This window comes from Siniperca chuatsi, linkage group LG11, assembly GCF_020085105.1.
Source record: "Siniperca chuatsi isolate FFG_IHB_CAS linkage group LG11, ASM2008510v1, whole genome shotgun sequence".
In the NCBI taxonomy this organism is placed as follows: domain Eukaryota; kingdom Metazoa; phylum Chordata; class Actinopteri; order Centrarchiformes; family Sinipercidae; genus Siniperca; species Siniperca chuatsi.
Window position 1 is genome coordinate 26,715,317 of NC_058052.1, and position 14,522 is coordinate 26,729,838.

The 14,522-nt window shown below is 39.7% G+C and overlaps 1 protein-coding gene and 1 long non-coding RNA gene across 7 annotated transcripts in view; one reads left to right on the forward strand and one right to left on the reverse strand.

The window, feature by feature from the left end:
- LOC122884323 overlaps window positions 1–5,597 on the forward strand; it is a 40,417-nt gene extending 34,820 nt beyond the window's left edge. For 2 of the 3 annotated variants that reach the window (XR_006379861.1, XR_006379860.1), the window contains one exon: window positions 2,023–4,009. This is a non-coding gene — a long non-coding RNA (uncharacterized LOC122884323). Of the gene's footprint in view, window positions 1–2,022; window positions 4,010–5,468 lie in introns of those variants that run through there. The other variant, XR_006379862.1, reaches the window with a different exon arrangement.
- atrnl1a (attractin-like 1a) overlaps window positions 1–14,522 on the reverse strand; it is a 259,623-nt gene that overhangs the window by 11,497 nt on the left and 233,604 nt on the right. For all 4 annotated transcript variants that reach the window (XM_044214108.1, XM_044214113.1, XM_044214109.1 and 1 more), the window contains one exon: window positions 5,466–5,580. In XM_044214108.1, coding sequence (XP_044070043.1) covers window positions 5,466–5,580 — 115 coding nt within the window. The remainder of the gene's footprint in view (window positions 1–5,465; window positions 5,581–14,522) is intronic.

Genomic DNA, 14,522 nt, shown 5'->3' on the forward strand with positions numbered 1-14,522 from the left:
ACACTTTTATCCCACATTGCCACACTCTTGGTCTGATGCCTGAAGACAAAGTTCCAGAATGATACAGAAAGAGAAAAAGAACCAAAAATACAGACTTAGGAATATGGGTTTCTCTCTTTTGAAACCAACATTGGTGTTTTCTCTTTTTCTCCCTCTTACATATGAAGGGTCAGTTAATGGTAACACCTCAGGGGAGCAGAGCAAAGGAGGACAAGAAAGAGAAAACAGGGCGAGGGAAAGCAAGATAAAATAGGCTCGCTCATCGAGGACTCCTCTTGCAGTATCTCCCACCGAGGGTGGGCGGATCTAGCCTGCAGTGACTTCACGTTCATACATGCTAACATCAATGGAGAACTGCTGTCTGACCCTATGCCTAGAGTCTCTCTTGGGACTGGAGGGCTGGGAGGATGGAGGGAGGAGAGGAGTGAGAGACTTGGGATGGATGATGGGTGGGCGATTTCTTGTTTCTTTTTGTTTTCTGCTCTTGGTGTTTTTGAAGTGGTATCATGTGTTTGTGTTTGCATGTTTGTCATTGCTTGTGTTTGTATGTGCGATTACTGTGATCATGACTGACTCCTCTGATCACTACACAAACAGACCGAAAGACACAACCATCGACTCAAGGCTTCGAACACTGGTAACAAAGACAGCTATTTCAATTGATTTGACGAGAAAAACAACAGAAGAGCCTGGAAGTCCCCCAGAGAGCAGCCTGACTAGAACTGACAAGCCTCTTATTGGTCTAATTTCCTGAAAATTAGTCTGCTGCTGCTGTGATGAGCTAATGTTCAAAACACCAAGTATAGTAAGGTGATAAACACAAAAACCGCCTGTGAAATAGAAGTACTTTCACTCTGATACATGGACACTGTCTTTAAGCAATTTAAATGTCCTTTAACTGGTAAATTGCAGTGGTGACTTCTGCCAATAGCCAATCAGGTTGTCATGGTGAAAACGTAGTATCCTTGACTTCTGCTACGTGACCTAAAACTGACTGTTGCAATTGTCTGGTTAATTTCAAATAATTTCTCAACACTTGGCAGCAAATAATCAGAGATATAAGACATCTTCAAGTGTAATCAGTGTGATGGATGTGAAGAAATGCAAGGATTTTCAACTATGTGCCCTCTATTTTGGGCGCTAAAGTTAAAATTTAAAAAACTGGAATTAAGGCATTGATCATCACACTGCATTAAAAGCAGCTAAAAAAAAATAAAAAAGTTTACCTTTAACTGAACAATTACTTAATGTCTCCAAGTCTGTTTGCTACGGTGTTGTAGCCAACTACAACTGTGCAATTGACTAAGTAGGAATACTTTTAGGTTTAGTATTGACCATACACATGGTCTAAAAAGAACAGTCCTTTAAAAGTCTGAGTATGTTTGGTTGTAAACCTTTATTACCATTGTGATTGTCTGATCGCTCGTGTACTGATTGAGGTCGGGGTGTAAAATGTAATAATAATCAACAGGAACGATAGACAAAACTTTGAAAATAAGGCCCAAGTTTTAAAAATAATCCCCTAAATTCTTTGCACCATTCACATCACTATCACTAAGTATAGGCTGCCTAGATTTGCTGCCAACATTTGCAAGGCAACCGTGAACAACTAAATCAGCATACAAAGTTTAAATTAGACACAAACCTATTTTTATGATTTAGCTTAACATAAAGTAGAGATTTTCTATAACTACTTTATTCCCACAACATTTCTTGGACACTTTTTGCTGTTTACTGTTCTTCCAGTTGCCCCTAATGCACTTGTTACCATTAACCTCTCTAGGTTTTTAAAAAGAAATCAGCATAATTACCTCTGGGTGTAGTAAAGCTTTCACTTTCTCTCTTACGCACTCATTCTCACCACACTGACACTTTTCATCCCCTTTTCCCTCCTCTGTATTAGACTACAGTGACTGTTGCCACATTTTAAAGGCTTCAATGTAAAGCTCCTTCTAGCTCGAGAAAAATGCTTTCATGCAAAGTGCTTCATTTTCCATCTGCTCTGCTCGTTTCCTCTGTCAGGTACTCGTCCTGTTGAAGGCTTTGCTTCCTGCCTGGAGGAACAGAGGCTTCTTACACCTGCTCCAGTTACATACGGTCCACTTTATAAAAACCAAAACTACCAACTGATAAACTGACAGCAGTCTCCCAGAAAGCTGCAGGGGAGAAGGAAAATATAAAGAGAGAAAGGTCTGGGAGACTAAATGTATACATGTGAGCAGGGAGAGAGTGTGAGAGGTCGACTGAGGTGGAAGATGAGCAGGAGGGAGAGGAGATTGGCTTCTTGCTGACAGTGCACAACGCTCCAGGCCTTGGTCAGGTCTGAGGAAGTGCTGCTGTCTTTTCAGTGATTTCTACAGCCGTGTGGTGGTCTGCTGCAGCGAATGGGGGATATCGCATGTCGTCCGTCTATAGAAGCAACATGAGCTCAGACCGTGGAAAGTCAGGATGTCTCATTTAGGGGAACAATTGATCCAACAGTAAGTGTTGGAGGGAAACCAGGCAGGTCTAACCACATCAGACCTTCTATAAAAGGTGCCATATGTCAAGAGTTTTTCTGAATAATTCATTATATCTTGCTAAAAGTAAGAACATACTGGTATCACAGTATAAAACGTTTTTATTTTAACCATGTGCTATACAAATGTCATTTTTCTGCTTTCTGCATTTATTTAGTGTAGTTTAGGAGTTTAGCAGAATTTCCTACAAGCCAATCACAATTTCCCAGAGCAGTTCAAAACCCAAAGATATTTAAAGGTGCAACGTGTAAGAATTGAGACTATTCTCTACCTGTCGAAGTCATACTCGTAAAAATAAGGGGCAGCATATCACATTTCAGGTCATGACAATGACAGCTCAGGAAGAGGAGGTTTTCAGAACAGTGGAGAGACTAACCGAAACCTAAGACGGTTTTGGTCAGTTTTATTTTATTTCTGTTGAGTTTGAATGAAGTGTGTTTTATGATGAGTTAAACTGCTCTTAGTTCAGTAAAAGAGAGAAAATTTAATTCAGAAATTGTGCGGTTTCACTTTCTGTTCAATATCGAAAATAGGTGTACAAATATTTCCTTTGAGTTTATTTTGTTTATTTACAGTATTAGACTAAAAAAAGCTAAGAGAACGTGTGTAACATAGTAACGTAGCAAACTCGCCGCTCGCACACATCTCCCAGCTGAAACTATGGGGGAGGCCTGAGCTATACTATCAGACTATTGCCTCTTGAGGTACTAAGTGGTATTACAAGACAGGACAGGCCGGGGCTAGCTGGTTAGCATGCTAACTTAAGTAGATATCTCTGCAACACAATACATAACGGCATAATTTCTTTATTCTTAATTTTTTGAATGTTTTAAACTTAAATCTCTTAAATTCTTAAACGTTGCACCTTTAAGTAGCAAAGATATAAAACAGAAAAGCAGAAAATCTGAAGCTAGATCCAGTAAATTACTTTTGTCAACAATTAATTGACAGATTGTCAAAATGTTCAATTAATTTTCTGCAGATCAACAAATCGCTTCACCACTAAACAGCCCAAACTACAAGTTCAGGGACAGGAAGGACACGAGAGATGTGATAATATGAGGTTAGTGAGATGCAGATATATACAAATTATCTCTAAATGATCATATATAAATAAATAAAGCACATTTGTGCTTCAACATACAGCTAGATAGGATAACTGCAGTGACTATTTGTCATTTCACCTGAGTTAAACTTCTCACAATTATGTGAAGGACAAATGTGACCAGAAGGTCGCCAGTTTGATCCCTGGACAGACGAGATAAATGTTAAGGGCATTGCTCAAGGGCACCTCAGTGGTGGTAATAAAGGAGGGACAAGCGCTACTCTTTCACTTACCCCACCCAAAAAGCACCAGTTGAGTGGACCGTTGTGTTGGGCATCTTTCAGGTGTGAATATGTGTAACTGTGAGTGTGATCAGGGCATTCCTGCTGAGGATAGCATTGCTTCCTGTAATAACTTCCCTGAATAAATAAAGAATTAAAATGTGTTTTGGGTCTTTTCTGTGCAATACACTTGTATTACAAAGCACTTTTTCAATGCAGTCAGAGATCAGTTTGTCTATGCTGCACCACCTTTGTGATTTTCCTGACAACCGCTGAATGTGGTTTTAGGGTTTAGACCCTCCCAATAAGCACTGATTTGGTAAATATGGATAAAAATTTAGTTGTTGGCGTCCTAGGTTACATACAGAATATTTGTCATGAAAGCAGCAGCATTTCAGTGACTAATTATTTTTATATTGATTGACCTGCTTCACATTGAAATATAGTAATTTATATGCTACAACAATGAGCAGATACCATGGGCCAGAGCTCTGCATTTACATTTTAGGCATTAAACTGGCACTCACAGGTTGAAAGAACACGGCCTTCGGTCTGCCTTGACTGAAGTTATGACTTGCAGTTATGAACAGCCTTCTACACTATTAAGCAACCCCGTTGCTCTGCTTTGTGGCTGCAGACCGTTCTAACGATGACATTCCCGGGAAACATCAAGACACTTTTGATGATGCCTTGGATGCCATCATGTTTAAGTGTGTTTACGCTGTTTTTGTTTAAACTGCCAGAGCCTCTTTTACGTGAGAGCTGACGGGAAGCTGCCGCAAGGCACACAAGAAGCACCGTTCGCTACATCTGGAGTCTTTAGACGTCGTTGAGCTGATGAAAACAGTTCCAACTTGTAAAAGGATCACAAACGGTGTGGACTGTTTTTGTGAGCCTACAATGATGAAGCTGTGGGATTTCATGGATCAGAGACAGCTGACAGTTTACAGCAACAATCAAATGAAAATGGAGAAATCACCAGTAGGAGAGTTGAAATTTGTTACACTTAATCATAAAATGTAGCATTAGCTGTGTCTGATAAGTGTCTGACAGTTGGACATAAATACTGCCTGCTGATAGTGGCAGCTACTGCAGCTGGTAATTATGCATGACCTGTCTTTTCAAATGATCAGCACAAAAAATGATTGAGGCAGCACTTTTTTCCCTATAAAAAGCAGAATATTGTGCAGCACCTTACGGGACAATATATGCCAAGCATACAAAGAAACTGTTAACAGGCCAACATCAAATTAGGAGACAATCCCCCCAAAAAACCATACGCAACACTGTAGAAGTAGTTTAGGGAACATATAGCACCATATAAGTTAAAAACTATGCTGATGACAACAAAATGTGCAACAGCATGCACACAGAAGCTTTAAGTACTTATAGCCAATATACCAATGTAGTTTCCTAGCTAGAAGTGCCACCACTGTGTAGCCTTAGATAATTAGCATTCCTCAAAATTGTCACAATCAATTTGAAACAACAACACCACTTTCACTGCTCATTTGAGGCAGATAAACAAATATCTAACCACAAGTAGAGATGATTACAAGCTGAAATAACACATTCTATGTTATTTACTTGTCTGTCTATGTGTATTTCTGTGAATCATACCAGACTGTCCTGGTGGAGGAATTCCAGAAGGGACTCTGGGCAGATACAGCAGCACCGTCAGAACACCTGCTCTGCTCCCCCAACATGGCTCCATGGCTATGGGCTTCGGCACTCCCTGCACACATACAAAACACACACACACAAAGGATAAACAAACAAGTACACACTGGAAAGAAAATGAGTGAAAATACAAAGATACAAAAGAATACGAGTTGCATGAAGTAAAGTCAAATGACATCAAATTGAACAGCATGAAAAGGAGACATTTTATGCCCATTTATGGACAACAGAATGATGATTGAGATTCCTTTACCCTCTCACCAGTGCTGACACCACTAGCATCAGCATGTGTAAGTGCGTTTTATGTGTGTGTGTGGGAAGGTGCACAATGCAACTATCAAGCTATCAGAGCAGCTAGCCAGTCTAGGATGATGTAACAGACACCCAAACACCCAGAGCTCATGCCACACTATCCATATCCCTGCTGCCACCTCCCCCATGATAAAAGCTCCCAGCTGGGGGAAGCAGGCTGACTGGCAGCCTGCAGAGCTCCGTCTGCTGAGCAGCTAATGTAGACAGGTAGGAGATCATTAAGTCTGTCTCTCTAGGTAAGTGTGCAAATACACAGGTTTAGATATCAGCTATCACGTCCGTTGTAAACACGCAGGTTTTTTGAGACAGTCTCAGAATGCCCAATCACAGCTTTCCTCATTTATATCCATCGATCATATTCTACCCAAAGAAGACACTCCAGTCAAGTAACAATTACACGAGTCTCTTGTTTTTCACTGATGTGTGTATCTTTTGCAGATTTACTAAAAAAAATAAATACCCTGGAACTTTTGAGAGAACCTGCATTTTGTTTCCATTTTTCTAAAACTTGCTTTCTTGCAAAATTACAATGTTCAACACAGTTGAAACAGGTTTGTCTTGCGCCAAGGGTAGCACAGAATAATATAAAGTAAATTAATATGAAATAAAGAGAAAACTGGGAAAGTATGAAACAACTACATATTTGCACAATAAAATGCTAACTCTAAAATAAAAATAAAATAACCATACCTCTACTATAATAACCCCCCTGTATGGTGCCTTTGGGACTGATTGTATATCTAGTGTGTCGTACTGTCGGTATAATAACGTTTAATGGCTGGGAGTGTTTCCTTACATCTGAATATACAACAAGGAGGAGAGTCATTGAGTTACAGTATGTACAACAGAGGTCATAGAGATAGATCCTGTTTTTTACTGTGGTGAAGTGAGACGTGCGCACACACACACACACATACTGTATACAGTATTTATATTCATAAAGAGCTCACAAGCCTATCACCCATCTGTTCTTTCATCATCATATTACTTTGTTTTACACATTTTAACCATCTCCATGATTATTTCATCCACTGTCTCTCTTCTGACCCTTCCTCTTGGCTCTGAGTGATGAGCAAATCTGTCAGTTCATGTGACAACTGTAAGCCTCAAATGACACTTATACTTTGGGAATTTGTTGTTGACATGACAAATCAGAGAAACAGTTTACAGAAGTCACCAGGGCTTACCCAGTTATGAATACAAAATCCCCAAATATAATGTGCAGTTATTGTTTTGTTTTTTTGTGTTGCTGTCCTGCACATCTGACTATGTAGCAAAAATCCTATCAACCCTGTCTCCTAGAAATTACGTTTAAATAGTACTAAATCATTTTGCCACATATGTTTTGAAGGAAATTTAACTGCTGCCTAGATTATGTTCCCGGCGATGTATTTCCCTGTTCAGGAGGTGCTACTGTCGTATACCACACAGAAGTCACAGGGAAGTGGATGGTGGGTGTGCAGAGTGCAGGGATTTGACACTGGAGACCACGGTTTGCGCCCCGCGTCCCACATGCTGTTGTGTTTAGGCTACTAAAGCACTTGGTTAAGGTTAGAGAAAGGTCACGGTTTCGGTAAAAAAATTGAACACGTCCTGTCTCGTGGTTCAAGTCACCACTGACCTTTCAATATTTAACCAATACAATGATCTTTCCCTAACTATAGCCAAGTACTGTGAGTTGCCTAATCATAACCATAAAAAAGCTACAAGCAGATATTCTAGGAAAAACATTGTTTTTAGATATTTCTTTTTACTGTGTGCTTTTATGTATTTCAAAATTATTTTATACATTTTTACTGTGCAATTATTTTTGTTTGTGTATGTTACTCTGTTCTACTCGCTCACTATGCTTTTACCTGGATTTTCGCTGGGTTCTTTTTGTTTATTTAATGCACGTGTGTGTGTTTGCATTTTGCGAGTAATTTTTTACCCTTATTAAGAAATGTGCTATAAATAAAGATAATGTCCTTTAAAATAGAACACATTTATTTGCCCTTCTGAAGGCTTTACGTACATTTGTCAGTTCATTGTTGTAAATAAATGTATCACAAAATGATCAAGACATGCCGTTACTTGAAAAACAAACACGTGGAGCAGTATTGAACACACTTAAAATAATAAGGAAAAAGACCATCTGTGCTCAATAATTGTAAATAAAGGTTTACAACAGCAACATGGCTGTCCAAATATTTAATTACTAAGGGTGACCTTCAATTCTAAATAATCAAAAATCATCTGTGGGGCTGAACTCAACTGTTCAACATTTTCAAACTGGCTAAAAGAATCAAATATAGCAGTATGTTAACCACCCAGCAAGCATGTATACAGAGTAATTAGAGGACACGTCAACACGCTGCTATCAAAGTAGTTATCAGCTTAACACAACAGCACTTGGACCACCTTGGTACAAGCACAGAGAGGACACACACACACCCACAAACACACACACATAAACATCCCCTCTGGTGCTAATAAGTTTAAGTGCTGGAGCGTACAGCATAATTAGAGGCTAGAGGCTCCCCTGTTTGTTTAGTGTTTTCAGAGTGTCAGGAAATGATGAATTCCCTACTAACTAAAAACACACACACACACACACACAACTGACTCTGGAACTAGAACTTCCTATTAGCAAGCACTCTTTCTCCTGATTGAGATAATACACAGACAAAACAATGAGTCATTGTTCTGTTTAGGATTGTTTTGGTGAGAGGATGAAGGGAATCAAATGGGGAAGAGAGAAATGAAGCAAAATTATTAACAGGTGTTTGCTGGCACAGAAATTATGAGCATGTTTCCTTGTTATTGTAAAACGCACACACATTTTGACTGTGAGATGCACAAATAGCTAATGCTCACTTTCTTATTTATTTACTGCATGGTGGCAACTGTCAACATGGTTTCCAAGCAACAGCAACTCACTTGAGTTTGTGTTTGTGTGTGTAGTTACAATCCACTAGTTCCTTTGATCTAAGGTGCACACACATTCACGTTTCCATTACATCATGTTTATGAGAGACTATTTCCTCCAGGAAATTACCAGTTAGTTGTGTAAAAGGTCATTAAAATTCACACTTAAGTAAACAGTAAAGATGCCTGCCGAGCATTAAGTCAAGTAAATGTCTCATAAGTCCGTCTTTAAGTATCTTGTGTAAGGAGCAGATACTCAAGTATCAAAAGAATAATCTGTGCAGTAAGTTAAAAAAGGCATGTCTATGAAGTTTGTTCAAAAGTGTATTTTCCCCCTTAAATGTAGGTAAAAAGTCTTGAAAACAAACAAAAAAGTAGAATTCAAGGGGTTTATCTCGATATATAATACATTTGAACATGATTTGAACTTAAATTAAAAAGAGCAAAGCTTCTGGGGAAAAAATACTATGATATAAACTAACAAAAAAAAAATCAGTGGGCCTACTTGTCAATATGTTTTACACACACAGTGGTTGAAGAATTTGAGTACACTTCCATTAGCAGGTCGACCTCCCCACACATCACACACTGGGTTGTTTGCTCTCAATGGTTAATAGCAGGCTGCAGCAAAATGACTAATCTAACAGCAGAGAAGTTTGTGTGTGTGTGCGTTGTGTTCCTGACTCTTCGGGTGTTGGGTTTGTGCTATGAGGTGTCTACTAACGCACAGTACCATCACCACGTACCTGCTACAGCTAAAGGGCATGTATACGTGTACTTTGGCGAGCTGTAGCAAAAGCCACATCAACAAACTACACCTCATTTGAAAAAGATGTAGATGTGCTTATAGGTATGGTTGTAAGTGGACACACAGCCCCTCCCCTAGAATTTATATAAAGCTCATTGTGTTTTACTATTCCACCATTTGACTTTTGGGAAAGGTGCTCGCTCCCGTGTAGCTGTGGCCACAGTGCATACAGCCCACGCGCCTGTACTGGGAAACACAGTTGTCCATAATAGTGGGCGATAGTGAGTTCCATCATATATTCTATAGTGGGGACACGCTCGTCCTCTGCTGTGTTTCCCAGTACAGGCGCGTGGGCTGTATGCACTGTGGCCACAGCTACACGGGAGCGAGCACCTTTCACAAAAAAGCCAAATGCCCCCTGGTGGAATAGTGGTGAAAACACAATGAGCTTTCTTGATTTAAGTTTTAGGTTAGGTGTGTTGGTGTGTAAGTGTGTAGGCATAGTAAACATGCAGTCCACTTACAGCGCATACCTATACACACGCATAGTTATCTATCAAACTGTAAGGTGTAGTGTGTGGCATATGTGTGCTTATGATATTACATGTACAGGTAGGTGTGGCGTATGTTGCACTAAATCAGGTGCACCGTCACATCTACATGAAACGACCGCCTCCAGCGCGACACCTACACGTGTAACGCCTGTGGTCGTTGCATTGCGAGTCTATGTAAATTGCTGGCGTGCGTTCAGCGGTTTGGTCAGATCTTAGACGTCTTAAGTAGGCGCTAGTGAGGCGTTTGACGTTAGTTGGCTGAATTGTTTGACACCTCATATTGTGCCAGCATATACTTGTGTGAGTAAGTGTGTGTGCGTGCGTGTGTGTGTGGGTAAATGATGAAGCAGAGCCAGGGTGATGTGACTGTAAGAGCTTTCTCTGGCTCCTTTTCCAACCTAATCACAGTAAGTGAGAGAGAGAGAGAGAGCAGAAGTGACAATTAAGAGAGAGAGATAGAAATGAACGGAGGAGAAAAAAAGAGGGGTGAGGAGAGAGGTTAGTAAGGTTACAAAGGAGAGTCAGATGGGTGGAGTCCAGGTAGGCATTTAAGTCGATAGTAAAATCCTGCTGAGCTGTCTGTCCAGTATAAAAGCTTTCTCAGCTGACAGCCACTAAGTAGAGCTGAAGGGAACAGAGGTTCTCCCTCTCGTTTTGTTTATATTTTAAATATCAAGCGCCACTTAAACCCAGACAACAGTTTTTGCTGACTGTGTGCAATGTTGAAATTGGCTACTTGGCAATACTGAGCAATTTCACTCCTTCGTTCCATAAAGAATTATTGGAAATAATCCAGAAAGACTGTTGTTTTTAACCATGCAGGTTTTTAGTGGTTTGGTGCCATCTCTGGTGAAGCCAGAGCAGTAATACAGTGTGTATAGGTGTAGGTCAGCCATGCGGACTATCATTACTCAAGCAACCCAGTTCTTCCATTTATTCTACCAGATAATTTCATGCTCACACAAAGATTTTCCACAGAAAAGGTGAACACCAGGTTTTTAAAAGGAGCATTGTAAAATCTTCTATGAACAAACTCCAAGTTGAAATCACAGTCATCCTGTCTGTACTGGGCATTTTTAGACATATTTTTCAATCGTTTATCTCATGCAAGTGTCTTTGGAAGTCTATTTTCTTTTCAACTTACGCACATAACTACCGCTGTGGTTGAATACTTCCAGTGTAGACGAAGAACTCGATGAAAGCGCCTGAGTTTATTATTATTATTGGTTGGAATGAAAACCTGCAGACTGCTGGGTCTCTGTGGCACGTGGTTAGCCTCATGCAAGAACATTTTTGTATTCTTATCTTACACAATGGAGACACAGGCGTTACACACACTTTTGTTTCGTACGGTTGGCTCGTACAGATTCAGCAAACGCTCCTAACTTCAGATAACTGTGTAAATGACCCGCGTAAACATGATGAATGCCTTGTGCATAATTGAGCACGGCTACGTGTCCTTCCTCATATGCAGTATTCATTCATGAAAATGACACTGTAGAGTCAGAAGAAGCACTTTACAAGTTCAGAGATTGAAGTTCTGCTTTCGGAGATCCATAAAGGAAAGTCTATCATTTTTAACAGCATCAGCAGTGGAATTAGTCTGTCTGCGGAGTTGCAGCTTTAACAAGTTACACATTTGTAAAAGCACAGCCCGTGGCAATCTAAACCGCTACAACAACCATTCATCTGTCTCGGCCAATATATCAGCACGCTGTCTAACGACACACTCGCTTCCAAGGGCCTGACGTGCTAAGGCATCCAAAAGACTACACTTCCCGTTGACCTTATTATATACATAGACAGATTAACCTTCAGTTAGTGCATTATTAAGTCATTTTGCAGTTGGAGATGTTCATATTGATATGTATGTTATACAACAGCATCAATAGCCAATTTTAATGAATGATGATATCAGCTGGTGGCCACGCCAAATCTAACTGTATAAGGATTTGCAAAGCAATACATGGTTAAATTGCATAAGTAACGTAAAGCAAAGCGTGAATCTATGCTGGTGTTGGTTCTTTATCCTTGTGGTCAACATGCTTCAGTCGTACACAAGAAAAGAACAAGCTGCTGTCACGGTGATGTGACATCATGTAACTGGAGCTGGCTAGAAAAGTTGCCCATAACTGAGGAGATTTCTTTTACAGTAAAACAAAGAGAAAAAGGAAACTCAGACAAGGTCACTTTTTGCTGCACCTTCTTTCGAGTCCATTTCTTCTGTCTGTTTGCCTTTCTCCTTTCATTCATCAAAAATAACAAACAGAGAAGAGAGGAACATTTCGTTTCAGGAGAAGCGAGGTCATTCAACAAAGTGTCAGTCTCACCTCTCTTTTACTTTCATCTCCTCTCCTCACAGCTTCCTTCCTCCTCTCTCCCCTCCTCTCCAGTTTTTTCATCCACATCTCCTCTCTTTTTGTCTCTTGTACTCTCTTCAAAAAACAGTTGCTCCAACAGTCGTCCCATTTTTGTCCCCAGGATGAACAAAGTGGTCAATTGAGCAGTATTTATAGGTGAGGGTTACTGCTACAGCAGCATCATAGATAAATTGTCTGAGGCCACAGGAAATTCAGCCAAAAGTTTATCTTCCCCTGAATAGCTGTATTTTTTTCTCTGAAGCTGTGTTCTCTTGCAGCTTTCACTGAGTTTCTGTTCTGGATGTAGTGGAACGAAATCACAGTTGTGGTAAAGTGCGAATTCTTAATCCAATCATCCAAATAAGCAAGTAATTCACTGGTGGGCAGCAAGCAAGGCATGAAAATACAATCTACTCTGCGAAAAAGAAAAGTAGGGAAGGGATAGTTGTTTTAAATGAGCAGTGGCCACTGATAGAGAGCAGCCAAGATAAACTAAGACTAGTTAAACTGTCAAAGGAACAGGGTCCGGGGTTATGTTTTAATGGGGGAAAAGCATTTTTCACAAGATTAACTTAATTTAAAAAGCTCGACATTCACTGGTCATAGAGGACAACACCACCAAATTAAAGAATGTGTAAATTAAATGTTAATAAACACTGAACAGCATATTTTGTGATAAAAATAATCAAGATACCTAAAAATGATCCCTTAATATTAAAGTCGCTTTCCAAATAACTTACATGTAAGTTAATTAGCAGGTAAGTAGAACTTCATTTTGGACGCATCCTGTGGCAACCATTGGCACTATTACCTCCTTTCAAAAACAGGTCTGTTTTTCTTTTTGGGTAACTGGGCTCTGTGATGGAGAACGACCATAAATACACAGAGAGAAAGAGAAAAGAAGAAAAAGATAAGGGTAGAAATAAGCAAAAAGGAACAGTAAAGAGGATGTTTCAAGAAAACACAGCAGAACATGGACTTCTAACCACCAGGTCAAACCCGATTTCCTCGGGTTGTTTTAATGCTGAACTTGTGACCTGAAAGCTGAAGCGGAGACTCATAGCAAGGTAACAATCACAACTGCAACACCAATTATCATACAGGATCCTTTAATGTGGCTGGAGGTGAAAAGATAAATACAAACAGAAATAAGCATAATGACAGCGTGATGACCCGTTTGTGAAATCACCTCCATCTTCTCCCTCCAAATTCCTGTCCTTTCCTCCTCTCCAGATCGCCTCCTCTGCTCCACTTTCCTCCCGCTGTCCCTTACAATCTTCACTGTCAGGCCTCTCTGCCTTGCCCATTACTTCCATCACTCTGACTAAATCTCTTCCTCCTAATAGCCTTCTCTCTCTGTCTGTCTCTCCATTTCTGTCTGTCTCATTTTCTCCACCTCTTTTTGTCTGTCTTGAACACTCTCATTCTCCAAGAGAACACACATCTCTGAACACATTGCTTGACGCAAACACTGGATAAGTTCGACTTTTATAGACATCTAGGTAACACAATACCATTGTTTTAACTGAATTGACTATGTGACTATGTTTCAGTCTGAACTACATGTTAAAATATATTCATGGAAATGCTGTTGAAACAAAGGTATTATGTTATCTAGATGTCTAAAGAACATTCACTGTTTAACCAAATTTAGCCTAGTTTTTAAACAATATGTCAAGACATCTGCAAATGACTAAATCACTGCTTACTGGGATAGGAAACAGCTCATACATACGCACATACTGGACATTATATATTGCTAGATTCAAATAAGGTTTTACCCAAGTGCTACAAATGCTATAAACAACCAGAGAAAAATGCAGGAACTAGAATATCTCTTCAAACGATGTTCATCTTATCTTTGTTCATATCAACAAAAGCCGAGGGCACAATCTCAGTACGCAGCAGGATCTTTTTAATGCTGATTATCTGGATGTTCCACTTTTAATACCTCTCTGTTCAGAGCAAAGAAACTGTGTGCAAATGTATGTAGGCTGGGGTTTGATACATTTGAAACTAGCATTTAATCTAAATCTGAATCCTTTATCCTGAATCTCATTTTGAATCTACTTGGGTTTAAGCTTTCTACATTTGTAATTAATGAAAGTACCAAAAA